Source organism: Hyperoodon ampullatus (assembly GCF_949752795.1).
Source record: "Hyperoodon ampullatus genome assembly, chromosome: 14".
NCBI classification, from domain to species: Eukaryota; Metazoa; Chordata; class Mammalia; order Artiodactyla; family Ziphiidae; genus Hyperoodon; species Hyperoodon ampullatus.
Window position 1 is genome coordinate 61,086,070 of NC_136927.1, and position 27,069 is coordinate 61,113,138.

The 27,069-nt window shown below is 49.8% G+C and overlaps 1 protein-coding gene across 1 annotated transcript in view; it reads left to right on the forward strand.

The window, feature by feature from the left end:
• Positions 1–24,904, forward strand: part of RSPO4 (R-spondin 4) — a gene marked incomplete at both ends in the record, with an annotated part of 40,868 nt that extends 15,964 nt beyond the window's left edge. The window contains 7 exons of the mRNA XM_079719076.1: positions 16,234–16,422; positions 17,124–17,264; positions 19,888–20,073; positions 23,445–23,510; positions 24,041–24,230; positions 24,356–24,470; positions 24,788–24,904. Of these exons, the coding sequence (XP_079575202.1) occupies positions 16,234–16,422; positions 17,124–17,264; positions 19,888–20,073; positions 23,445–23,510; positions 24,041–24,230; positions 24,356–24,470; positions 24,788–24,904 (1,004 nt within the window). The remainder of the gene's footprint in view (positions 1–16,233; positions 16,423–17,123; positions 17,265–19,887; positions 20,074–23,444; positions 23,511–24,040; positions 24,231–24,355; positions 24,471–24,787) is intronic.
• Between the last annotated feature and the right edge of the window lie 2,165 nt (positions 24,905–27,069).

Consider the following 27,069-nt stretch of genomic DNA (forward strand, 5'->3'; position numbering starts at 1 on the left):
ACTCATCCTCCCCACGGCTCGTGGGGGGCCCCTGGACTGGATTAGTGGGCACCATCCCCCCTACCCCCAGCCTGTGGCATCAGGTCTCCAGATTAGCTGGACATGTCCCACCAGGTCCTGACTGCTGCAGCATCCTCCCACTCAGCCGAAGCTGAAGCTTTCACAGCCTCCCAAAGAGCCACAGGAGGCCTCCACAGCCATAAAGAGCCCAGGAACCATGAACTCCCCCACAGAGGGAAAGGGAATTAGCAGCTAGTGTTTCCTGTCCCCAGTATTGCCAGGTGCTTTATACACAGCTCTTGGGGCACTTTATAGTACCCAAGGCAGGCTCAGAGAGAATCAGAGAAGCAAGAGACCTGTCCGACGCCACATGGCCAGACAGCGCCACCACAGGCAAAGCCAAAACCTGTCTGAGTCCACTCCCCAGCCCACAAGTTCTCACTGAGCACCCACTGTGTACCAGGTACCGGTGCTACAGACATGAACAAGTCAGAAACACCTGCCTCAGAGAGATTACATTTGTGTGTGTGTGTGTGTGTGTGGTGTAGCAGGGTCTCTTGGGCACCTACTATGTGCCAGGCACTGTTTTGAGCATAATGCATTTTATCTGCAAAATAGCCCTGTAAAAGTCACTAGAAGAAGAAACTGAGGCACAGAGGATTTCAGCAACTTGTTCAAGGTCACGCACACAGCAAACCTATTCTTCTAACACAAAAAGAAAAGGAACTGTCCTCTCCGTATATTTTCAGAAGAATAGCAACTTCACGTACCCAACACTTCATGACAGTTTTACATGTAGGACAATTGCAAGACAATTCCTTACACAATTTCACATACTTGACACTTTCACATGCAAGAGAGTTTTGTGACAGTTCCACAGACAGATGGATTTTGTGATAGGTTTGCACTCTGGGCAGATTCGTGACAATTCTTTTTTTTTTTTTTGAATTTTATTTTATTTATTTTTTTATACAGCAAGTTTTTATTAGTCATCAATTTTATACACATCAGTGTATACATGTCAATCCCAATCAACCAATTCATCACACCACCACCACCACCCCCCCGCGGCTTTCCCCCCTTGGTGTCCATACGTTTGTCCTCTACATCCGTGTCTCAATTTCTGCTCTGCAAACCAGTTCATCTGTACCATTTTTCTAGGTTCCACATATATGCGTTAATATACGATATTTGTTTTTCTCTTTCTGACTTACTTCACTCTGTGACAGTCTCTAGATCATCCATGTCTCAACAAATGACCCAATTTCGTTCCTTTTTATGGGTGAGTAATATTCCACTCTATATATGTACCACATCTTCTTTATCCATTCATCTGTCGATGGGCATTTAGGTTGCTTCCATGACCTGGCTATTGTAAATGGTGCTCCAATGAACATTGGGGTGCATGTGTCTTTTCGAATCGTGGTTTTCTCTGGGTATATGCCCAGTAGTGGGAATGCTGGATCATAGGGTAATTCTATTTTTAGTTTTTTAAGGAATCTCCATACTCTTCTCCATAGTGGCTGTATCAGTTTACATTCCCACCAACAGTGCAAGAGGGCTCCCTTTTCTCTACACCCTCTCCAGCGTTTGTTGTTTGTAGATTTTCTGATGAAGCCCATTCTAACTGGTGTGATGTGATACCTCATTGTAGTTTTTTTTTTTTTTACTTTCTCCGCGGCATGCAGGCCTCTCACTGTTGTGGCCTCTCCCGTCGCGGAGCACAGGCTCCGGACACGCAAGCTCAGCGGCCATGGCTTACGGGCCCAGCCACTCCGCAGCATGTGGGATCTTCCCGGACCGGGGAACGAACCCGCGTCCCCTGCATCGGCAGTCGGACGCTCAACCACCGCGCCACGAGGGAAGCCCCTCATTGTAGTTTTGATTTGCATTTCTCTAATAATTAGTGATGTTGAGCAGCTTTTCATGTGCTTCTTGGCCATCTGTATGTCTTCTTTGGAGAAATGTCTATTTAGGTCTTCTGCCCATTTTTTGATTGGGTTGTTTGTTTTTTTAATATTGAGCTGCATGAGCTGTTTATATATTTTGGAGATTAATCCTTTGTACATTGATTCGTTTTGTTTTCAAAAATTTTCTCCCATTCTGAAGGTTGTCTTTTCGTCTTGTTTATGGTTTCCTTTGCTCTGCAAAAGCTTTGAAGTTTCATTAGGTCCCATTTGTTTATTTTTGTTTTTATTTCCGTTACTCTAGGAGGTGGATCAAAAAAGATCTTGCTGTGATTTATGTCAAAGAGTGTTCTTCCTATGTTTTCCTCTAAGAGTTTTATAGTGTCCGGTCTTACATTTAGGTCTCGAATCCATTTTGAGTTTATTTTTGTGTACGGTGTTAGGGAGAGTTCTAATTTCATTCATTTACATGTAGCTGTCCAGTTTTCCCAGCACCACTTGTTGAAGAAACTGTCTTTTCTCCACTGTATATCTTTGCCTCCTTTGTCATAGATTAGTTGACCATAGGTGCGTGGGTTTAACTCTGGGCTTTCTATCTTGTTCCATTGATCTATGTTTCTGTTTTTGTGCCAGTACCATATTGTCTTGATTACTGTAGCTTTGTAGTATAGTCTGAAGTCAGGGAGTCTGATTCCTCCAGCTGCGTTTTTTTCGCTCAAGACTACTTTGGCTATTCAGGGTCTTTTGTGTCTCCATACAAATTTTAAGATGATTTGTTCTAGTTCCATAAAAACTGCCATTGGTAATTTGATAGGGATTGCATTGAATCTGTAGATTGCTTTGGGTACTATAGTCTTTCTCACAATATTGATTCTTCCAATCCAAGAACATGGTATATCTCCCCATCTGTTGGTATCATCTTTAATTTCTTCCATCAGTGTCTTATAGTTTTCTGCATACAGGTCTTTCATCTCCCTAGGTAGGTTTATTCCTAGGTAGTTTATTCTTTTTGTTGCAATGGTAAATGGGAGTGTTTCCTTAACTTCTCTTTCAGATTTTTCATCATTAGTGTATAGGAGTGCAAGAGATTTCCGTGCATTAATTTTGTATCCTGCAACTTTACCAAATTCACTGATTAGCTCTAGTAGTTTTCTGGTGGCATCTTTAGGATTCTCTATGTATAGTATCATGTCATCTGCAAACAGTGACAGTTTTACTTGCTCTTTTCCAATTTGTATTCCTTTTATTTCTTTTTCTTCTCTGATTGCCACGGCTAGGACTTCCAAGACTATGTTGAATAATAGCAGTGAGAGCAGACATCCTTGTCTTATTCCTGATCTTAGAGGAAATGCTTTCAGTTTTTCACAATTGAGAATGATGTTTGCTGTGGGTTTGTCATATATGGCCTTTATTATGTTGAGGTAGGTTCCCTCTGTGCCCACTCTCTGGAGAGTTTTTATCATAAATGGGTGTTGAATTTTGTCAAAAGCTTTTTCTGCATCTATTGAGATGATCATATGGTTTTTATTCTTCAGTTTGTTAATATGGTGCATCACATTGATTGATTTGCGTATATTGAAGAATCCTGCATCCCTGGAATAAATCCCACTTGATCATGGTGTGTGATCCTTTTAATGTGTTGTTGGATTCTGTGTGCTAGGATTTTGTTGAGGATTTTTGCATCTATATTCATCAGTGATATTGGTCTGTACTTTTCTTTTTTTGTAGTATCTTTGTCTGGTTTTGGTATCATAGAATGAGTTTGGGAGTGTTCCTTCCTCCACAATTTTTTGGAAGAGTTTGAGAAGGATGGGTGTTAGCTTTTCTCTAAATGTTTGATAGAATTCACCTGTGAAGCCATCTGGTCCTGGACTTTTGTTTGTTGGAAGATTTTTATTCACAGTTTCAATTTCATTACTTGTGATTGGTATGTTCATATTTTCTATTTCTTCCTGGTTCAGTCTTGGAAGGTTATACCTTTCTAAGAATTTGTCCATTTCTTCCAGGTTGTCCATTTTATTGGCATAGAGTTGCTTGTAGTAGTCTCTTAGGATGCTTTGTGTTTCTGCGGTGTCTGTTGTACCTTCTCCTTTTTCATTTCTAATTTTATTGATTTGAGTCCTCTCCCTCTTTTTCTTGATGAGTCTTGCTAATGGTTTATCAATTTTGTTTATCTTCTCATAGAACAAGCTTTTAGTTTTATTGATCTTTGCTGTTTTTTCTTTGTTTCTATTTCATTTATTTCTGCTCTGATCTTTATGATTTCTTTCCTTCTGCTCACTTTGGGTTTTGTTTGTTCTTCTTTCTCTAGTTCCTTTAGGTGTAAGGTGAGATTGTTTATTTGAGACTTTTCTTGTTTCTTGAGGTAGGCTTGTATAGCTATAAAGTTCCCTCTTAGAACTGGTTTTGCTGCATCCCATAGGTTTTGGATTGTCGTGTTTTCATTGTCTTTTGTCTCTAGGTATTTTTTGATTTCCTCTTTGATTTCTTCAGTGATCTCTTGGTTATTTAGTAACGTAATGTTTAGCTTCCATGTGTTTCTGTTTTTTACATTTTTTTCCCCTGTAATTCATTTCTAATCTCATAGTGTTGTGGTCAGAAAAGATTCTTGATATGATTTCAATTTTCTTAAATTTACTGAGGCTTGATTTGTGACCCAAGATGTGATCTATCCTGGAGAATGTTCCCTGCACACTTGAGAAGAAAGTGTAATCTGCTGTTTTTGGATGGAATGTCCTATAACTATCAATTAAATCTATCTGGCCTATTGTGTCATTTAAAGCTTCTGTTTCCTTATTTATTTTCATTTTGGATGATATGTCCATTGGTGTAAGTGAGGTGTTAAAGTCTCCCACTATCATTGTGTTACTGTTGATTTCCTCTTTTACAGCTGTTAGCAGTTGCCTTATGTATTGAGGTGCTCCTATGTTGGGTGCGTATATATTTATAATTGTTATATCTTCTTCTTGGATTGATCCCTTGATCATTATATAATGTCTTTCCTTGTTTCTTGTAACATTCTTTAATTTAAAGTCTATTTTATCTGATATGAGTATTGCTACTCTAGCTTTCTTTTGATTTCCATTTACATGGAATATCTTTTTCCATCCCCTCACTTTCAGTCTGTATGTGTCCCTAGGTCTGAAGTGGGTCTCTTGTAGACAGCATATATATGGGTCTTGTTTTTGTATCCATTCAGCAAGCCTGTGTCTTTTGCTTGGAGCATTTAGTCCATTCACGTTTAAGGTAATTATCGATATGTATGTTCCTATGACCGTTTTCTTAATTGTTTTGGGTTTGTTTTTGTAGGTCCTTTTCTTCTCTTGTGTTTCCCACTTAGAGAAGTTCCTTTGGCATTTGTTGTAGAGCTGCTTTGGTGGTGCTGAATTCTCTTAGCTTTTGCTTGTCTGTAAAGCTTTTGATTTCTCCATCAAATCTGAATGAGATCCTTCCTGGGTAGAGTAATCTTGGTTGTAGGTTCTTCCCTTTCATCACTTTAAATATATTGTGCCACTCCCTTCTGGCTTGTAGAGTTTCTGCTGAGAAATCAGCTGTTAACCTTATGGGAGTTCCCTTGTATGTTATTTGTCATTTTTCCCTTGCTGCTCCCAATAATTTTTCTTTTTCTTTAATTTTTGCCAATTTGATTACTATGTGTCTCAGTGTGTTTCTCCTTGGGTTTATCCTGTATGGGACTCGCTGCACTTCCTGGATTTGGGTGGCTATTTCCTTTCCCATGTTAGGGAAGTTTTCGACTATAATCTCTTCAAATATTTTCTCTCGTCCTTTCTCTCTCTCTTTTCCTTCTGGGACCCCTATAATGTGAATGTTGTTTCGTTTAATGTTGTCTCAGAGGTCTCTTAGGCTGTCTTCATTTCTTTTCATTCTTTTTTCTTTATTCCTTTCTGTAGCAGTGAATTCCACCATTCTGTCCTCCAGGTCACTTATCCGTTCTTCCACCTCAGTTATTCTGCTATTGATTCCTTCCAGTGTAGTTTTCATTTCAGTTATTGTATTGTTCATCTCTGTTTGTTTGTTCTTTAATTCTTCTAGGTCTTTGTTAAACATTTCTTGCATCTTCTCGATCTTTGCCTCCATTCTTTTTCCGAGGTCCTGGATCATCTTCGCTATCATTATTCTGAATTCTTTTTCTGGAAGGTTGCCTATCTCCACTTCATTTAGTTGTTTTTCTGGGGGTTTATCTTGTTCCTTCATCTGGCATCTTGTTCCTTCATCTGTTCCTCCCTCTGCCTTTTCATCTTGTCTATCTTTCTGTGAATGTGGTTTTTGTTCCACAGGCTGCAGGATTGTAGTTCTTCTTGCTTCTGCTGTCTGCCAACAATTCTTTTTTTAAAGCAGTGATGATTTTCTGAAGGTCTCTGGCAGCTGCTCTGGGCTGCTCAGGGCTCCCAGTGCTCCCATCAGGAGCACAAAGTTGACCTCCCTTAATGAATAGCTAATGAAGGCAGACCGTATCTTGTGGATCCAGGGTGGGTCGTTAAGGGATAAGGAAGCAGAGGTTTGGGTTGATGCGGGGAGGTATTCCAGGCACAAGCAGCCCGCTCTGGACTGTCCACCCTCCCCCGCCTAGCAGGAGGGCTGGGCAGGGGCAGCACAGCCAAGGCCTTCTCCATGCTTCAACCTCCAGACACTAGAATCCTTTTGGTATGGGTCTCATCTGTCCGCACACACCTGCCACTGTCTCAGAGGCACACACATGCTCAGGACACGCGAACCCAGCCCTTCTTCTTCTTGCCATGCTGGGCTTGGCAGGGACTGTCCTCAACTTGGGCCTTTTGGGAAAATACCCCTCCTATGAGTGGTAAGAGGGGCCAAGGTGCCCCTTCCAAATATCAGCGCAACCTCTCATCCATCGTCAGGCCAGCAGGGCCAGGCACTGTGACACAGTAGAGTTTGGGGGCTCTGTCTAACTCTGTGACTTCTAGTTGTTACCCTTTGAGCCTTAGTTTGCTCCTCAGTAAAGTAAGAAGTTATAACAGCACCTGCCGTCTTGCTTCTTAAAATGAGGTCTGGGGACCTGCACCATCAGCATCCCCCAGAAGCGTTGTACAAAAGCAAAATCTCAGGCCCCAGCCCAGACCTTTAGCCTCAAAATCTACACTTGTACCCGAGGTCCCTGGGCACTTTGTGTGCTCCTTAGAGTTTGGGAAGCCCTGGCTGACCTCACAGAGTGGTTTCTGAAAATCACGCAAGTTCCTACACATATGACACCAGGCACACCACTGTACACGTTAAACCAACAGCATACATCGAGGGATGGAGGTGCCTCTGCTTTTAATAAGCAGCCCCAAGTGATTCTGATGTGCATTTAAATCTCAGGATCACCACTGGCTGGGAAACAGCAGATGTGGGTATGAACCCTGGCTCCACTACCAGCCTCCATCTCCCCACCTCCCCAGCCCATGGAAGCCGATGTCTGAAAAGGATTCTGTGTGGATTTCGAGCAGGGGCTGGGGCAGGGCACTTCCCCACTTCCCCAGGCCCAGGTGGGTGGCAAGAGAATCACTTGTTGAGAGCTTAGAGGGGACCTGAAGGACAGGGAAATAGGCATGTCACCCCTGATTGAACACACAGGTACTGATCTGCCCCACATCGTGGAAATGAGGGGAGATGAGCACAGGATGAGGGGAAAATGAATGAGAGATGCAGAAGAGGCAGGGTCTGTCCTGGGAACACATGTACTGCCACTGTTTGGCTAATTTCCTGTCTCAGTCAAGGTCAAATGGACATTGAAGGAGGCAGTAGCCTTAGCACAGCACTGGAAGCCTAGCAAGGCCTTAGCAAGGGGACCTGTTATTCTGTGTGGAGGATTAAAGGAGGTGCTGGGATACACTGGCAGCTGGGAGGCCGTGTGCCCTCGAGATGAAGCCTTCAGGTTCTGCAGTCACACTGCCTGGGTCCTCTTACTAAGTGATCTCAGGCAAGCAGCAGCACCGCCCTGGACCTCAGTTTCCTCCTCTCTGAAATAGATATAATAAATTAATTTTGCAGCATCTCTATATGGAATGGTAAGGAGTTATAAAAATGGATGAGGGGGCTTCCCTGGTGGCGCAGTGGTTGAGAGTCTGCCTACTGATGCAGGGGACATGGGTTCGTGCCCCGGTCCGGGAGGATCCCACATGCCGTGGAGCAGCTGGGCCCGTGAGCCATGGCCGCTGAGCCTGCGCGTCCGGAGCCTGTGCTCCGCAACGGGAGAGGCCACAACAGTGAGAGGCCCGCGTACCGCAAAAAAAAAAAAAAAAAAAAAATGGATGAGGCAGTGATGTGCAACATTCACCGGGATCATTTAAGTGAGCAAAGCATGGCGCTGAAGAGTCTGTGGAGCGTGCTGTGGTTTACCCCTGCCCTCCTGGAGCTCACCTTTCAGTGGTGGGAAAGAGACACCAAAAATTCAAACAAACACATCACATATCAGGTGGGGGTAAATGCCAAAGAAAAACAAAGCAGAGTGAGACAAGGATGCAGGGATGGGTGCTACTTCAGGCGAGGTGGTCAGGGAGGTGTCACAGAGAAGGGGCCGTTCCAGCAGAGACCTGAAGTGGAGCAAGCCCTGAGGATGAATGTGGGGAGGGCATTCCAGGCAGAGGGAGGGGCAAGTGCAAAGGCCCTGAGGAGGGAGTGGTCTTGGCATGTTTGGGGCACAGCAAGGATGAGGCCAGCATGACTGGAGCAGGGCAAGCGATGATTGGGAGGGAGGGGGAAACACGTGTTGGTGCAGACCAGTTTCTGATGGATTCCATGTGGGACAGGAAGGAAAGAGAAGAGGCAGGGTGACTCCAAGATTTCTGCCCATGAGTGGAGTAGCCATTCACCCAGATGGACAGGAGAGGCAGGTTTGCGGGGAAGGAGGGGAAAGGATTACAAATTTCCATTTCGGATGTGTGCCTATTGTTACTATATTCTGAGGGTCCTACCCATTAACCCCTTGGTGTCACGTACAGACACCTTAGCAGGGATTCACTGTCTGCTCCTTGCCCAAGCTCCCTCCCTGCCACCAACTTATATACTGTCATGTACTCACCTCTCCCACACAGACTAGTCCTGCTCTCGTCCCCACATCTGCCTCTCCAGAAAACCATCCCTGATGACTGCAGTCTGTGCCCAGCCCCTGGCTCTGAGCTCTGCTGGGCAGACATCATCAGCTTTCTTTGCAATGTATGAGCCTAGTTCTCCCAACTAGACTGCAGCCTCCCTGAGAACAGTTTTTGAGAACTTTTATTAAGCCACCATTCATTCATTCATTCATTCATGCATTATTCTTTCTTTTAAGAAATAGTGGGCACCTACAATGTACAAGACTGTGGAAATTTGAAGGAGAATGAGCCAAGCTGGGCCCCAGCCCTCAAGTGAGCACCTCGGGGTGCCTCTCATGTATCTCCCATGAATCAAGTAATAAAATAATACTCATTCATCAGCCATGAGCTGTGCTAAGTACTTTGCATGGATGAGCTCACAAGTGCCTGGGAGGTGATTGCTACTACCATTGTCCCCATTTTGCAGAAGAGGAGACTGAGGTTTAGAATAGTGAAGCCACTTCCCTAAGATCACGCAGCCAGAAAATGGTGTTTTATCATGCTGCAAAGCTGAGATCATCTCAGTGTCCCCACACCTGCAGGAGTCTCCAAACCTGGAGTCATCTCTAGGGCCCGTGCCTTGCTGAGGATGGTGCAATCTGCCCCCGAGGCAGGAATGTGCCTGGGGTCCTCTGAGCCAGCCTCCAGTGGCAGTGACTGCCTCCCATATGTGGCGGTCTGAGCAGGCAGACGGGAGCCCAGATGTTGTTTATTTCCTCTGGTTATCGGTGACATGCATCCCACACTGCCAGGCAGGGATCGGAGAAGGCACTGCCCATTACTCTCTGCATGGGGCCCCCCTACATGGTTCTGGATCCTTCTCAAGGACATAGCAGGGCCCAGGGCAGGGAGCAGCGGTCTCTTTTTCTTCTTCCCCATCCTCCTCACCCACAGGGAGGCCTTGGGGACAGCTGTGTTAAATCCTTTAGTCCACCATGGCACACAATGTTCTCATGCAAAACACACTTCCCTGGGCACATCCCAGTTATGAGGAAACTCTACCCCAAAAATGTTGACATCAAATTAAAAGTTCTGCACTGATTGCCAAAGCAAGTCCAAGATCACAAACACCAGTGGAGGTGTGGCAGGTGGCGATAGTAACATTACCGAGACCCTCGTTAAGTGTCAAGCCTGCTCAGGTCCTCAAGGTTCTGTAAGGTTGGCCAGTATGATTTCTATTTTACAGATGGGAAGACTGAAGCACAGAGAGATTAAGGCACTAGTTCAAGGTCACATGGGCAAGGATAAAGGGTAGAGCTGGGATTTGAACTCAAGCAGTCTGGCTCTTAACCCTACTCCACTTTATAGTGGGAACCTGTTAGCAGTGCAGATTCTCAGCGCCCCCCCTCCACCACCAACCCCAGACTTACTGGATCAGCAACTCTGGGAGAAGGCCTAGAGCCATGGCCACTGAGCCTGTGCGTCCGGAGCCTGTGCTCCGTAACGGGAAAGGCCGCGGCGGTGGGAGGCCCGCGTACCGAAAAAAAAAACAAACAAAAAAAACAAAACAAAAAGAAAAGATAATCAGCAGCTCGAGGGGGATAATACATGGCAGCTGACCTTTGCCCTCAGTGTCAGGGGTAGCAATAGGGAGTGGCGGGGGTGACTGGCAAACTGGAGAGCACATGCCCCATCTATGGAACTCCAAACAAATGTTGCCCTGCAGGAATGCAGGCCCAGTGTTAGCAGGTATTCATACCTTTTCCAGAGAAGTCCAAATTCCAGCTTCTTATGTGAAATCTGATTTTTTTTAATGTTGGCAAATCTTTTTTTTTTTTTGGTTTTTTTTAACTGTGTAGCTGGAGTTCTTGGCTTGGGTATTGAGGATTTTTCATTGACAGACTCACTGTGGGCTGCTGAGGAGATGAGCCTGTCTGGGGAAAACAGGTAATTTTCGGGGTCCAAGATGTCTCCCTGTGCCTTTTGACCCCGTCAAGGAAAGCTCTGCAGAGTGAAGGTGGGTGGGAGGCATGATAATGCAGAGATGACCCTGAATCCACTCAAATCCCTAAATGAAAAAATATAGAGATCACTTGCAAACACTGAACCATTGACTCCTATCAAAACAAGGGACTCGGAGGGCTTCCCTGGTGGCGCAGTGGTTGAGAGTCCGCCTGCCGATGCAGGGGACACGGGTTTGTGCCCCGGTCCGGGAAGATCCCACATGCCGCGGAGCGGCTGGGCCCGTGAGCCATGGCTGCTGAGCCTGCGCGTCCGGAGCCTGTGCTCCGCAACGAGAGGGGCCACAACAGTGAGAGGCCCGCGTACCGCAACAACAAAAAAAAAACAAGGGGCTTGGGGTCATTCTCAGGATGTGGATGACTCTGAGGTTGGGAGCCCTCGTTTCAAAGAGCACAGGTCATTCCCTGATCCCAACGGAAAGAAAAACCTGCCCTTCACCCAAGGCCAAATCTGCCTCCTCTGTCTCTTCCCTGAGCCTTCACCATCCTGAGGATGAAAGACCATCTCCCTGGAGATGGTGGTTGGTGGTTGTCCTCCACCAATGCCTCTGGCCTCCGTTGTCTCACCAGTGAAAGGGGAGGAGGGTCCAAATGTGGGCTGACAATCCCACCGTGTATCGTGACAGTGAGGGAACAGGAAAGGAACTTATATTTATGGAGAAGGACCTACTACATGCCAGGCACTTGCTGCTTGCACACACCTCATAACAAAATGTGTGGGAGTAGGGGTTGTTGCCACAGTTTTTCAGATGGAGAAACTGAGGCCCACATTGATGAAGGTACTTATCCAAGGTCAGTCAGTGGGTGGTGGAGCCAGGATTTGAACCTGGGCACCTGGACCATAATACATGTCCTCAGGTATTCGAGGGCAGAAGACAATATAATAACAAGATATCCAGTTTATCAGAAGTCTGCTGCCAGGCTTTAAGCTAAGAGTTTTCCAGGTACCATCTCCTGTCATCACAACGACACTGCAAGTTAAGCATTATCCCCCCTTTTACAGCTAGAATAACTGAGGCCCAGAGAGTTAAAGTACTTTGCTCATGATAACACAGCTGCTGCCACATTTCATAACCATCGAGCCCCCAGCACTGGACCTCACAGAAGGTAGGGGCTCAGTAACTGTTGAATGAATGGATGGATGGATCACTCAACCTTGGGCTAACGCACATACTCAGAGTTGTTGTAAGCCTGCATCCCTTTGTAAACTGACAACCCCATTGTCATTCTCCATAACATGGACATCCAAGTCTCAGCTTATCCCCTGGGTGCTTGGGGAAGGACAATATGACTCAGATGTCATTCCAAGCCCCTCCAGCTGCTGGAGCAACACAAGGCCATCCTTTTTGGTACAACTGGCACTTTGACCAGGGGAGGATGGTCTTGATTATGGGAGATACTTAAGGGAAATCACAGGGGGTGCCATCCCCTCTGATGCCCCAAGAAAGCTCAGGGAACTTGCAATCAGAGCTCAAATACTTCATTTAGAAATGTGCATCAGAGCGGCTAGAGGGCAGCAAAGAAGGCCAGCATGCAGTTGAGGTGTAGAAGGAGCCAGGGGTTTTCAAACTGTGCTCCCTACAATCCCAGGGTCCCTTGGCGTGCCATGGTCAGGCTGGGTGGGCAGTGCTTCAGGTCCCTTGGCCTTGCTGAAGCAGAGCTGCTCCACCATGATCTGTTGGGCTCCACCTATCTGGTGAGATACGTCTTTTTTTTTTTTTTTTTGCGGTACGCGGGCCTCTCACTGTCGTGGCCTCTCCCGTTGCGGAGCACAGGCTCCGGACGCGCAGGCTCAACGGCCATTGCTCATGGGTCCAGCTGCTCCGCGGCACGTGGGATCTTCCTGGACTGGGGCACGAACCCGTGTCCCCTGCATCAGCAGGCAGACTCTCAACCACTATGCCACCAGGAAAGCCCGAGATACATCATTTTGATTGCAATTTGACAGGAGGAGAGCTAGCTCAAGTGAACTAGTGACTTTCTTTGGAGCTATGGGGTGAGCCGAGCCTTGGGGGACTGGAACCTGGGCTTGGAAGATGGTCAGAAACTCTGTCTGACCATCTAGGGCCCATGAAGTTTCTGGTTGCTTTTTTTTCTCTCCCCGCATCTGATTTATTTTCTCTCTCTCTCTCTCTCTCTCTCTGCTTCTGTGTAGTCAGGAGTCTTTGGCTGCACATGACAGAAAACCCTACTCAAAATGGCTTTAGAAAAGAAGAGACTTTATGGTCCCTCCTAGGGGTGGATCCAGGTGCACAGACAATCTCTTGTGTGGCCTCCATTCTCGGGACACTCACCCCTCATGCGTTGCCCACCAGCTCTGGTCTACATCTTCTCAAATCCAAACAGAGTGTAAACACACACACACACACACACACACACACACTCGCAGTCCTAAGACTAGCTCTAGTTGAAACATTTGTCTGAACCAATCACTGCAGTCAAGGGGACCTGGTTCTCTGGTTGCCGAATCCCAGGTTAAATGCATCTGGACAGAGGTGGTTCCACATGAACCTCAAAGTCAAAGATGGGGCCTCTGTTAGCAAAGAAAGGTGCCACAGATGCTAGTGCTCACCAAAGCTTCTCGCACAGGCCACCCTGCCCTCCTACAAATGTCCTTAGGTCAAGAGGCCATCCTAGACCATTGTCTGTTGGCCCACAGTCAAAATTTTCAAGAGAGATGGTCTAATTGTCCCAGCCTGGATGAACTGTCAGGCCCTGGTACAGCCTGTCCACCACTGGCCAGGGGACAGGGTCATGCAGTACAAGAATATTTGCCACGTCTGGTTCTCAGGGAAAGGAGATTGTTCTCAGGGAAAGGAGACTGTGAGCAGGGAAGACACTTCCACAATGCCAATTACATCTATTTTGGTCTTGTTTAAATGCATATCCCTGGGCCTATATACTTTACAAGCCTCCCTGGGGACTCTTACGCGCAGTCAAGTTTAAGAACCATCAAGTTTGGATCTTTCTAAAGCAGCATTTTACAAACTCTAGTTGTCGTCACTTATTCATAAAATTAGCATTCAGGTCTCTATACCCGTGACCTTGGGGAAGTGGGAGGAACAGTACTGCTCTTTCTAGTGAGTTAGAGATATGATGACAAGCCTGAGTGAGGCCGTCAGAATCAAAAAGTCAGAGGTGCCATTACAACATAGAGGCACTAGAGGGCACCCTACCAACTGCCGGGACCAAGGATGCAGCAGGAGGCAGAGACAACTCTACAAAAACCCGGTGATGAATGATGCTAGTTGAGACCCATCACCCGTGCACGTGTGTGCGCACGCACACACACACACACACTCACACACACACACACACACACACACACACACACCGCACCCTCCGAGGTCAGGGGAGGGTCCTTGTTGGGTTCTTTTTTCTGCAGCATGTTGAAATATCACTCTACAAATAGTGCTGTAGCTCTAATCAGAATTTCTTTGCTGTTTGGCTACCTGACCTTGGGGAAGGCTGCACCTCCTCTGGCTTCAGCGTCCCCAGTGAAGTGGCAGGGGTTGGGCTGAGTGACCCCTAAGCTCTTCCAAGAGACAGTGGTTAGTAAGAGTTTTGCTTTGTCACCATCTGCGTTGCTATTACAGTCGCTTCTGTGGGCTTCAGCCCTACTACCAGGCGTATCTGATTGGCCAGGTTTTGGTCAATGCCCACTCACTGTCGACTTGAAGAAGGGCCAGGCCTCCATGGATCCTGTCCCTGGGGACAGGCCCCAGGATTTGCCCTTCTCCAGGGCCTCCCACAACAGGGAATTCCTCTGAAAGGAAGATGGGGCACCAATAGGAAGGGGGTGGGGGTGAGGCTGGAGAGTCAAGAATGTCCCCTGCTAGGTGGCCATGGGCTCGGGTGAGCCAAAGTGTATAAGTAGTTTGTTAAACAGGCGGACCTTGATGGAGTATTAACGTACATGAAACAGCTTCTTGTTTCCCTAATTGCTGTGTCTAAGAAGCTGCCTGGTCCTCTTCTGTCCCTTAATGACACCTGGTCACTTTCTGACTCTCCCCAACTACCATCTACCCCCGATGGTCTGCCCTGCTGCCTCTTGCTGGGGCACCTGCCAGCAACCAGCCTTCTTGGGGAGGCAGCAGCGACAGCACTTGAGCCTGGCTACTCCTAGGGGGCCCTTGCTGCTGAGAACCCCCTTGCTTGCCATGAAGGATGTGCAGGTTCTTCTGTTGCCTCCCCCTCCCAACTTGGCCCTTCTCTCTCCTGGTCTCTTTTCTCTGCTCAAAGAGGCGTTGGACGGGGCAGACCTGCAGGGCTGCCACACAGATTCATGTCCAACCAAGGCATGAGGTGCTGGTCACCCCTTTTTGCAGGCATCTGTCTCTGTGAGGGGTACCCTTGCATCTCCTCCCTCTTGGTTTGGGGGTTGGGAACAGAGGGGAAGCCACAGCGCTCCCCCTTCCCCAGGCTGACAGCTCCTAAGTCCTCTGAGTCCCCCTCTCTAGGTGGTCAGCTTAATCAGGTGGTGGTCAGACAGCAGAGACTCCCTATAAGCCTTGGAGGAGCTCTCTTTCCAGGGTATTTTCCACCTCTTTCTTCCCAGTTTTGGGCCCTGGTTGCCAATTCTGGAACAACAAAAAGGTCCTTTCCTCCACTTGCTATACTTGATGACTTGGGGAGCCTTTGATAATGGTGGCAGTGAGGAATGGGGTATCGTTCAGAAAGGCAGCAGGAGGGTGAGGGGCTCCTCCACAGGCATGTGCACCTCACACACAGTCAAACATACGCACTATGTTAGTGAAGATCAAGATTGTCTGTGAGTGACAGAGGACTCCAAATAACGGTGGTATGAACAAAATAGATACTGATTTTTCTCTCATGTAACAGTCTGCACAGGCAGAAGAGGGCTGATGCAGCAATTCTACCTTCCTCGAGGACCCAGGATCTTTTTATCTTATTTCTCCAGTATCCTTAACACGTGATCTCTATCTCATGATCCAAAATAGATGCTCATGCTCCAGCAATCACGTTCACAATCCACCCATCATGTTCACATTCCACCGAACAGGACGGATGAGGGGATGACAAAGGGTATGCCCCTGCCCTTTAAGCTCTCTAGAAGTTGCACACGCTGCTTTACCTTAAAACACACTAGATTTTGGTCACATGACCACATCTAGTTGCATGGGAAATGTAGTCATCTGGGTGGCCATGTGCTCAATTGCTATACCAATGAGACAGCCTGAGCTGCTCACGCATATGGTTTGACTATCTCTCTCTTCCTTTCCCCACCCTCCACCCTGGTCTGGCTGGCAGTGGGCACTGGTCTGGGGGGCAACTGCACAGGCTGTGTCATCTGCTCAGAGGAGAATGGCTGCTCCACCTGCCAGCAGAGGCTCTTCCTGTTCATCCGCCGGGAAGGTATCCGCCAGTACGGCAAGTGTGTGCATGACTGTCCCCCCGGCTACTTCGGCGTCCGCGGCCAGGAGGTCAACAGGTGCAAAAGTATGTGGCCCATCCCTTGTCCTGTGCTAGCACTGTGCTCCTGAGATCTCTGGCCCACATCCTACCTCTAGCCCAATGCAGCCCCAGGGGAAGTAGTATATGCCTGAGCCCAGACTCTGAGATACTTGCTTGCTTTCAGGCTGGCTGTGAAGCCCTAAGCAAGTCGGTGCCCTCTCTGGGCTCAACACTAATGGGACAGGGGACCTTCACTTCTACCCTAGTTTGGCTTTGTGGCCTTTGGCATGCTACTCACTCTCTCTGGGCCTAGCTCAATGGGAAAAGGAGCCCTAACTCCTAACTCTAATTTTCACTGTGACCTGGACAAATCATGACCATCTCTGAGCTTTGATGGAAATGGAGTAGGGAGTCCTCACTCCCAGTCCAGATTTACTGTGTGACTTTAGGCAAGTTACTTGCCCTCTCTGAGCCTCGGCTAAAATGAGAAAGGAACTCAAAATAACCATGTTACCTTGGACATGTCACCTGACCCCACTGAGCCTCAGTTCAAATGAGAGCAAGAGTTCTTGAATGCAGCCCAGTTTGACCCTGGACAAGTCTGGGCTTCAAAGGACACACTGAATGCAGACCCCAGTGCTACAGAGCTGGGGCTACTCAGAGGCCCTCCCCAGTCCCAGGCAGTCCCAGAGGATCCCCTCCCTGGGCAGCCACCCTCACCAAGGGTGGCCCTGGCTGTATTACAGAATGTGGGGCCACATGTGAGAGCTGCTTCAGCCAGGACTTCTGCATCCAGTGCAAGAGGCGGTTTTACCTGTACAAGGGAAAGTGTCTGCCCACCTGCCCGCTGGGCACCACAGCCCAGCAGAGCACACGGGAGTGCCAGGGTGAGTGGGGGCACCCCCACCCTGCCCTGTCCCCTCCCTCCCTGGAGCAGGGGCTGGTGAGGGGTGTCAGGAGACTTGGAAGAAATCATAGGAGAATGTCACGTGGTGATGGGAAGCCCAACACCATGTCAGGTACACATATGAACCCTTCAATACACTAGACCCATCATAAGCACCACTATTATTACTACTATTACTACCAACATCTACATCAATATTATTGCCAAGAGAGGCCACAGAGCACAGAAGAAGAGCGTGGATTTTGGAATAAGGCCTGGGTTCAAATGCTAGCTCTAAAATTCACCATTAGTGACCTTGAGCAAGTCAGTTAAGCTCTCTGTCCCTCAGTTTCTCCAAATGTTTAAAAAATTACAATAGAACATAGAACCTACTTCATGGGGGAGGGTTGTTGTAAGGGGTAAATTAATACAATTTAAAGTACTTAATACAGTAACTAACACAGCAAATGCTCAATACATGTCATTATTATTACACATCATATTAGCTGTCATTACTGTTCTGTTTTCCCACCACTCCTTTTCAGACTCCTGTGTGAGCCCCTCCTCTGTGATCTGTCCTTACACAAGGCTATTCTCCAGTGTTCTCACCTAAATGACATAACTCTGCCTATACATTCTCTCTGGGCACATGTTCACAGTCATTCCAAAAGCTGATGGCTCCTAACTCACTGTCCTCAGCTGCATTTCTCCATGGGCAGCAGACTCACATCCTCACCTCCTCTATGGATGCCTCCTTCCCTCCCTCCCCATCCCCAGCCTGGTGCTTCCTTTGGGTTTCCTCCATCAATAACCAGCTCCGGGCATCACTGTGGGCTCTTCTCTCTCATCCTACATCCAATCCAATCTCGTTCTTTCACTCAGGAAATATTTACTAGAGCATCTTCTACGCTCCAGGCACTTTCAAAGTTGCTGGGGACATATCAGTGAACAAAACAGACAAAGCTTCTGCCCTCATAGACGTGACATTTTAGTGGGGAGACGGAAGACACACAAAAATAAATACAGATGTTAGGTGGTAAAAAGAACTCTGGGGAAAATGAAGCAGAATAAAGCTCCCAAACCTGCCCCACCCCTCCTTCCCCCTTTTCCCCACCCCATCCCCACAGATCCCTTTCTCCCCACCCTCTGCCCATTGCTGGGATCTTGGCCACAGCCTCTTGCCTACCTGCCTTTCTCTGGTCTCACTGCGTCTAGCCCAGCTGGCTCATTTCAGAAGCAAGAGTGATTATTTCAAAATGACAATCTGATCAGGCTTCTCTTCTGCTCAAGGCCCTTCAGTGGCTCCCATTGTCCTCAGGTAGAGTCCTCAGGTAGACCCCCCAGGCTATGGGCAGTCTGGACCCCATCTGCCACCTCTCCACCCCTATCATTTTTTTCCTTCCCCATTTGAGTCCATGCTCCAACTTCCCCATGGAGGGCAGAGTCATCCTGAGGATTTTGCTAGGGTTATTCCTTTCACCTGGAGCACTCCTCCTTTCTTCCCCTCCCTGAGCCTGGCTGACCTCCCCACCCCTACTTCAAGACTCAGATCAGGAGTCTCCTCCTCCAGGAAGCCTTCCAGGTCACCCAGGCTGGGACCCTCTGGTCTCCCACAGCTGCCTGTTTTTCCCCATCACTGTCAGAGCACCCTGCCTTCCAGCCTGACCGCTCTAGACAGTGAACTCTGGGAGGCAGAGCCAAAACCAGCAGACAGACCGGCAGGGTCTGTCTTGTCCCTGATGCACCTCGGCACCCAGCACGGCATGTGGCACACAGTAGGTGCTCAGTCTTTGCTTCCCAAATGAATGCATCTGTGAAGGACCATCATTCTAAGGTCTGGAGAGCTGGTTTCTGGGCCCAACTGGATCTTAAACACTTGCAGTTCTGTCTTGTGAGCTCCTTCTCTGTTCCCTTAGCAAGCCCCTCACCTGCTCTAGACCTCAGTGTCCTAATCTGCAAAATGGGGTATTAATAGCTGCCCTATTCTCTGCTTACCTTTCAGGGACTCTTAAAAGAATCAAATGTGAAAGAATACTATGTATGTTCATATATTTTGAAAATTTCTCCCTACTAAGACCTTTTATGTCCATGACTTCATTTTTCCTCACAACAGCCCAGTGTAGGTCCCACCTCGTACAGCTGATCAAAGGCACACGATCAAGTTCAAAATCCAGGTCCTGGCCCCGAGGGCCTCCCAGCTGACCTTGAACCTTCACTCCACCCCCACTGCAGCTTCCTTGTCCCTGACACAGGGCGGCCAGGCCCCCGGGCTGTGCACAGCTGCCCCGCTTGCACTTCCTTCCATCACAACCTGATGAAGAAGTCCTCTCTCCCTTTAGCTCCTTTGTCACCTCCTCAGGGAAGCCTTCCCCTTTAAAGCCACACAACCGGTCCCTCAGGCTTCTGGCTCGCAGCAGCCTGTGCTTGCTCTAGTACAGCTCTCATCCCAGGCTCTTACAAATAGCTGTTTAAACGTCCCCCTCTGCTGCTTGTAATAGCCTATGACTCCTTTGCATGAGGAGGTGGTGTCTTCAGGGAACTGAACCGCTCAGACCCTGCCCTTGAGCTGAGGAACCCTCACTGCCGGCTGACCCCATCTGTCTGTCTGTCTCTCCACCTCACAGAGGAGTGTGAGCTGGGCCCCTGGGGCAGCTGGAGCCCCTGCACACACAACGGGAAGACCTGCGGCTCAGCCTGGGGCCTGGAGACCCGCGTGCGGGAGGCCAGCCGGGCCGTGCGGGAGGAGGCAGCCACCTGCCAGGTGCTGTCTGAGTCAAGGCAATGTCCCATTCAGAGGCCCTGCCCAGGAGGTGAGCACCAGGCCGGGCACGGGGGGCAGCAGCAGGCAGGGCCCAGGGTGGCTCTGAGTGGCCTTGGGACACAGCCCCCACAAAGAGTCCCTGTAAGGCTGCCTGAAAGCCCCCCACTAGCCACACCTTTCTGTGCCTTGAGCATTGCCCCCTCTGGTGTCCTCCTACTGGGGTCAGTCCCGGACCCCTGGGGAAGATCAAGTTTGCCCTTTCCAGTGGGAGTTTGCGACCCTTTCAGACTGACACCTCCTGTCAAAGGACTTGGGACGCCCTCTTTACACTCTGAAACAAAGTCATGGATAATGTGACCCACTTGCACTGGTCATTTTTTTTTTAATTCAGTATAGTGCTTAACTATAAAAGAGAAATAAAAGAAATTTCATTATGGCAGCGCTTGGGCCCAACACACCAGAGAGTACTGACCGAAGTCAAATCACAGTGAAAGTGGTAGCCATCCGCAGTCAGGGCCTCACGCACGGCTGTGTTGCCATCAGAGACGCAGATTCCCAGATGGCGACCAGCTCTTAGTAAAGTCCGACAAAACTGTCTGACTTCTCGATTGACACAACGCTGGCAGCCCTAGAATATTCAGTAATGGGACAAGTGTTCGCAAACACTTGGCATTCACACACGAGACAGAGTTCGACTCTGAGCTCCCTACGTGAGGCTGGAGTAGCCGTTAGAGAACTGGCTGGGATGGGGCCTTCTTCCTGGGGGACTGTCCCATGCAGCACCCCCCTCATCCCCTTCCACTGAATGCCCCAGGGAACCCCTTCGTTGTAACAACCGAGATCACCGCAGAGTTCCAGAATACCCCAGGGGCTATGAAGAACCACTGATTTAAATAGAAGAGAGGCCGCAGAGTGTGTGAGTAAGATGTAAACAGTGAGTAGTAATAATGTGGCATTAGCTAATGTTAACTGTGCACCTACTATGCACAGGGCACTGTGATAATTCTCTACATTCATTAAGTCATTTAATCTGCACAATGACACTATGAGGTGGGTATTGTTATTATTCTAGTTTTACCAATGAGGAGATTAAGGCCCAGAGAGGTTGAGCCACTTGCTCAAGGGTCACACAGCTAGGGAAGGGTGGACCTGGAATTCAAACATAGGTCTGTGTGCAAAGAAGAATCTACAGTCACGGTAAGGGTGAGGGCCCTGGAGCCAGGTCACATGGGGCTCACTGAGTCGGGGTGGAGTCAGGACTTAAACCCAGGGGCACCCCTGGTTTCAGAAGGGCTTGTGGTGTCTGGGTTGGGAGTGCAGGTAACAGAGATGGAGGCACCTCAGGGCCATAGTGGGCAGTTGGGGACAGAGGATGAGTTTGAGATGGGACCAGAGAAACTAAGAGACCCCAGACCTGAGGAAGCACCCACACTGACGGACAGGTCTCCGTAGCACTATGGCCACATCTCTCATGGCATCTGAGAGCTAGTGGCTGATTGGCTGTGGAGGCATTGAGAGAGGAAAGCTTTTCCCCCAGATAATAACGATAAGAATAATAACAACAATAGCAACAGCAGCAAACATCCATAAAGCGCTGACCACATGCTGGGCACTGTGCTAAGTGCTTTGTAAATATGATGCCTTTGATCCTCACAACAGCCCTCCTGTGGGCTCCCTGCGGCATCTGTTCAAATGTCCCTCCTCAAAGAGCCTTCCGTGAGCTTCCCCCAACCAAGAGTCACTTTCTATCATATCACGTCACAGCTCTTAAATCTTCCTGAAATGATCATGCACATTCTTTGCTTGTTTAATGTCTGTCTTCCTCGATAGAGTGGGACCTCCAGTGAAAGCAAGCTCTTTGCTTTATTTCCAGCTCCCTCTCTAGCACCTAGAACAGGGCCTGGCACATAGTAGGTGCTCAGTCAACACTTGTGGATGGCAGGTGTGGGTGGGTAGGCAGGCCTAGGGAAGGGGTGGGGACCCAAAGCCTCTCACCCCATTTCCCACCTTCACAGCTGGCAAGGGCCCCTCAGGCAGCCCCCCACCCCATCCCCCAGATGCTGTCCTCCCCTGAGGGCTGACACAGTCAGCAGGAGCTTAGAGGGGTGCCTGGCTTCAGCGCCCCCGAAGGGCCCAGGAGTGGATGTAGGGGGCCCCAGAAGCGGGCAGCCAGGTCTCAGGGGATGACCCTGAGAAGGGAGGAGCCCTGACTCCAGAGGAGGCGGGCACACAGCTGATACTCAGGTAATAAATTGCCCTCCCCTTGCCACTCCCAGCTCTCTAACTGCCTCACCCTGTGACCTTGGGAAGTGGTTCCCTGAGCCTCGGTTCCTTCATGTTCAAGGGGGCACACAGCTCCTGTGGGAGAAGAGTATGGGGCCAACGATGGGTGAAAATGGCCTGGATGTGGAGACACTTTTAAAACAGAAATTTGGGGCTGGCCCTGCTCCCAACCATGCCTCAGTCTTCTCACCTGTTGATAATAATAATGACAAAAAACAATGGGAAGAGCATTCCAGGCGGAGGGCAAAGCCAGTGCAAAGGTGTGGAGGTGGCATGAACCTGCCAGTGGCCAGTACGGTGTGAGCAAGGGGGCTGAGGCGGGTGGGGGGAGGCCACAGAGACAACATGGTCTTTTCCTCCAAGTGAGTGAGGAGTCACTTGAAAGTGATGCCCAGAACTCCAGGCCAGGCTGTGCCACTGAGTTAAGCGAGGCCCCACCTGGGCCTCAGTCACCTCACCTGAGAAATGGGAGTTGATAAGATGTTTGTGTTAGAAACTCACCCCAGCTCCACGGGGGATGGGGAGTGGGGCGCAATGGGGTCAGGATCCCGAGGCAGGTCTGGGGTTTGCATCCACTCCCCATGGTGGGAACTGGGTGAGGCACAGACCCCGGTGACGGCGTCAGATGGGGCAGTGGGCCTGCGCCTGCTTCCCAGCTGTTGTGAGGGTGACATACTCAGCGGGAGCATCAGCTAAGTACTGACGTCACTGTTGTCGTTTTGAGGGCAGAGCTGGGCCCAAGCTGAGTGGGAAGGTTGGTGCCGGGACCCAGGTGAAAGGTGTTGAGTCTCCCGCGAAGAGCCCTGTAAACCTCGCAGTGAGTGCACGTGGGAGTGTCATGGGCCCCCCTCGAGGCCACCGTAAGTCCCAACTGGGGTCCCAAAAGTGGACCTCCAGGCCTGGTGGGGCAGATGCCCAGCATGGGTGGTGCTCAGCAGGTCAGCGCCCTCCCCGCCCCCCGCCGAGGAACTCAGAGGAGTGTCCGGTTTGGGGTAAGTGATGCCGCCGTCCCAACTCCAAAAAGGAGTGATTGTCAGGTCAGCACCCCCATGTCATTCCGAGCCTGCTGTGGGGAGCGGGGGGCACCCTCGTCTGTCAGGATGGCCTCAGCAACAACGCCCCGCGCTCTCTTTGCAGAGAGCAAGCCCAACCAGAAGAAGATCGGGAAAGACCGGCGCCCGCGCAAGGACCGGAAGCTGGACGGCAGAGGGGAAGGGAGGCCCCGCCCAGCGCCCGCCTAGGCACGCCCCCCGAAGCCAGACCGCCGGCAGCCAGACCGCCGGCAGCTCCGAGCTTTCTCGCGCGCCCCTCGCTTTCTTGCTGCTGCTCTTTCTCTTCCTTCTCTCTTCTCTTTCTCACCCACCTGTCCTCTCTTTTTTTCCTCTTTTGTTTCCTGCATTCCTTCCACTTCTGTTTTCCCCTTCTCCCTCCCCTCCTTTCTCTTCTTTCTCTCTTTCCTTTTATCTTTTTCTTTCCTCCTGTTTTTCTTCTGTTCTTCACTGCGTCCCCCACCCCCCGCCCCCCGACACACACACACTAAGAGACCAGCTCCTGTGCACTCCACCCCTCACCCCCTCGCTCTCTGTCTTCTCCTTAAAGAAAACAAACATCTTTTTCTAGGCCTTTCCCAGACCCTCCCCGACCCCTTTGCAGAGAAGGTGTTTCTAAGAGCAGGGCCCAGGCCACAGCCCAGGCAGGCTTACTGAGTCCTGAGAGGCCCGCTTCTGCTCCAGAGGAGACCCCAGAACCCAGAGCTGTGGGTGCCTCCAGCTCTGGCCAATCCCTGGAGGCATTTCCACAGCCCTCAGCCACCAGCTCCCCTGGGAAGCCCCTGGAAGAGTCTCAGGGCTTCCTGCTGCCCCAGCTGGCCACGGAGGAGCCACGAAGGGGCCTCTGGCTGGTCAACCAGCCCCCTGCCCTCCTGTGGCGCAGAGTCACCCTCCTGGGAGCTGCCTGCTGCACTCATCAGTGCTCCCTCAGCACCCTCCCTCTCGCGGTTCCCTGGCCCCTGCGTCCTGAGCCCACGGTACACCCATGTCCTGCATCAGGTGGGGCTGTCACCCCTGGAGGAACCACCAGCCCATCCTAGAAGAGGCCATGGAGGCCGAAAGGAACGTTGAGATCATCCAGGCCACTCTGTCCCCCCGGGTCCTCCTGCCTGTTGTACCGCTGGGGAAACTGAGGCCTGAGAAGGGACTTGCCCAAGGTCACAAAGGGAACCCAGGGGCTGTGCCTTCCACCTGTTGGTTGCCCTGCTCAGCACACCCACGGCTGAGAGGGAACTTTGGGAGCCCTTGGGGAGGTGAGGAGGGAAGTTGTCGGATCAGGAGCAGGGGAAGATCCCCCCACTCACCCACGGCACCCCGACACCCCAGCCTGCGACCCCCGCACGCCAGCCGGAAGAGCAGGAGGCATCTCCTCACTGCCTGTGGTCCCGCCGTCAAGTGCCTCCTTCTTCCTTTGCTCCCCTGACTCCCCAGGAAGCGGTGCTCCCAATTCACATTGGCATTTCCAGCAGCCAAGAGCAGGGAGAGCGTGAGACCCCAGGGGCCCAGGGTGGCCTGGGAATTGGGGCTGTCGGCTGGAGGAGAGGCTAAAGGTGATGAAGTAGCACATCCCCACCCGAGACAGCGCCCACCTGCAGGCCTCCCTCCGCCTGGTGCATGGGGATCCCCTAGCACTGCCTCCAACAGATTCAGAGGAACCTGCCCCTTCCCAGGCCTCAATCCCCCTCTCACCTCCCTGAGGTCAGCAAGAGCCCCTTGCCTGGCCAGGCCACCAGCTTCTCTTCTGCAAAAGTTTGTGCCTCTGAAATGCTCTGTTGTTGTTGTTTCAATACCCCACTATTTTTTTTTTTTAATAAAGGGAAAAGAAAGAAACTCGCAAATGCTTCTTGGGCATCAAGCAGGTGTTACGAAATCATGATGCTGATGAGTCTGGAGTAGCCGAACCTAAATGATGTGGGGTGGTTTTCTCTGGAATGCCCGGGGCCAAGAAGGCCAGGGTGTGCCAGGGACTGGGTGGGGGGCGTAGGGGGAGAGGAGAATTGGGCCCTCAACCCCTCCAGGCCTCCTGTAAGAAGGGGGCTCGGCCAGAGGCAGAAGAGAGCAACCCTGTGCCTTTCAGCCCCAAGATTACAGGAGAGACCCCAGGAACCTATCTGTGTGCTATATGACATGTCTGAGGGGTCAGGGACACCTAGGAGGTGTGACAGTTGCACGGAGCCATCTAAACTTCCTGGGCTGCTGGTGAGAGGGGCCTCAGCACTGGGAGGCACAGGTCCAAGTCCCAGCCTGTCATCGGCAATCTGCGGGGCCAAGGCCAAATCATTTCCTCTTTCTGGGCCTCGGTTCCTCCGTTTGATGGATGAAGACGAGGCATAACTGGATTAAATCCATTGCCCAGCCTGGGTGGCCCAACAACATCCTCTGGGTGCTTCCTAAAAATTCAGATTTCGGGGCCCCACCCAGACTTACTAATTGTGAACAAATTTCGGAACAGACAGTGAGAGCAAACGTTCATTCCAAGACAAGATCGGGGGAGGGGGCAGCTCTCAGATGACTTCCAGTCCCAGATCACTGGGTCTAAACTTGAGGGGGCTGCACTTTTGATTCTGACCTCGAGGCTCAATAATCTGATTCTACAAAGTTTATATTCTACATGGAGTTTTCTGATAAGATTCAAATTCTAGGATGCTGAACGTTCTAAATTCCACAGTTCTAAGACACAAAGATAGGAATAGAAAGTTCCAGTCCTGCAATCGCCTGGCCATGTTCTTTCCCTCAGGGGGCCTGGTCCTCTGCCCCAGCTGGGGGCTGTGGACAAGATTTTTTCTAAACGTTTTCAAATTAGGAGATAAAGTTTCTTCAGGGCCTAAGCCCCTCCTCTAACCTTTGGATCTCAGATGTTTCCCTGACCCCCAGCTCCTAATCCTCACCAATCCCAGCCTCTCCCACATTCTCCCGAGGATTTAGGCCCCTTACTGGGAAGGAGACCCTCTCAGGTAACCACCTCTTAGAGGCCAAACTCAGAGAGAAGCTCAGAAACTGATGGGTACAAGCAGCTCATGCAGCTCAATAACAAAAAAAAAACCCAATCCAAAAATGGGCAGAAGACCTAAATAGACATTTCTCCAAAGAAGATATACAGATTGCCAACAAACACATGAAAGAATGCTCAACATCATTAATCATTAGAGAAATGCAAATCAAAACAACAATGAGATATCATCTCACACCGGTCAGAATGGCCATCATAAAAATATCTAGGGCTTCCCTGGTGGCGCAGTGGTTGGGAGTCCGCCTGCCGGTGCAGGGGGCGCGGCTTCGTGCCCCGGTCTGGGAGGATCCCACATGCCGTGGAGTGGCTAGGCCTGTGAGTCATGGCCGCTTGGCCTGCGTGTCCGGAGCCTGTGCTCCGCAACGGGAGAGGCCACAACAGTGAGAGGCCCGCGTACCGAAAAAAAAAAAAAAAAAATCTACAAACAATAAATGCTGGAGAGGGTGTGGAGAAAAGGGAACACTCTTGCACTGTTGGTGGGAATGTAAATTGATACAGTCACTATGGAGAACAGTATGGAGGTTCCTTAAAAAACTACAAATAGAACGACTATACGACCCAGCAATCCCAGTACCCTGAGAAACCCATAATTCAGAAAGAGTCATATACCAAAATGCTCATTGCAGCTCTATTTACAATAGCCAGGACATGGAAGCAACCTAAGTGTCCATCAACAGATGAATGGATAAAGAAGATGTGGCAC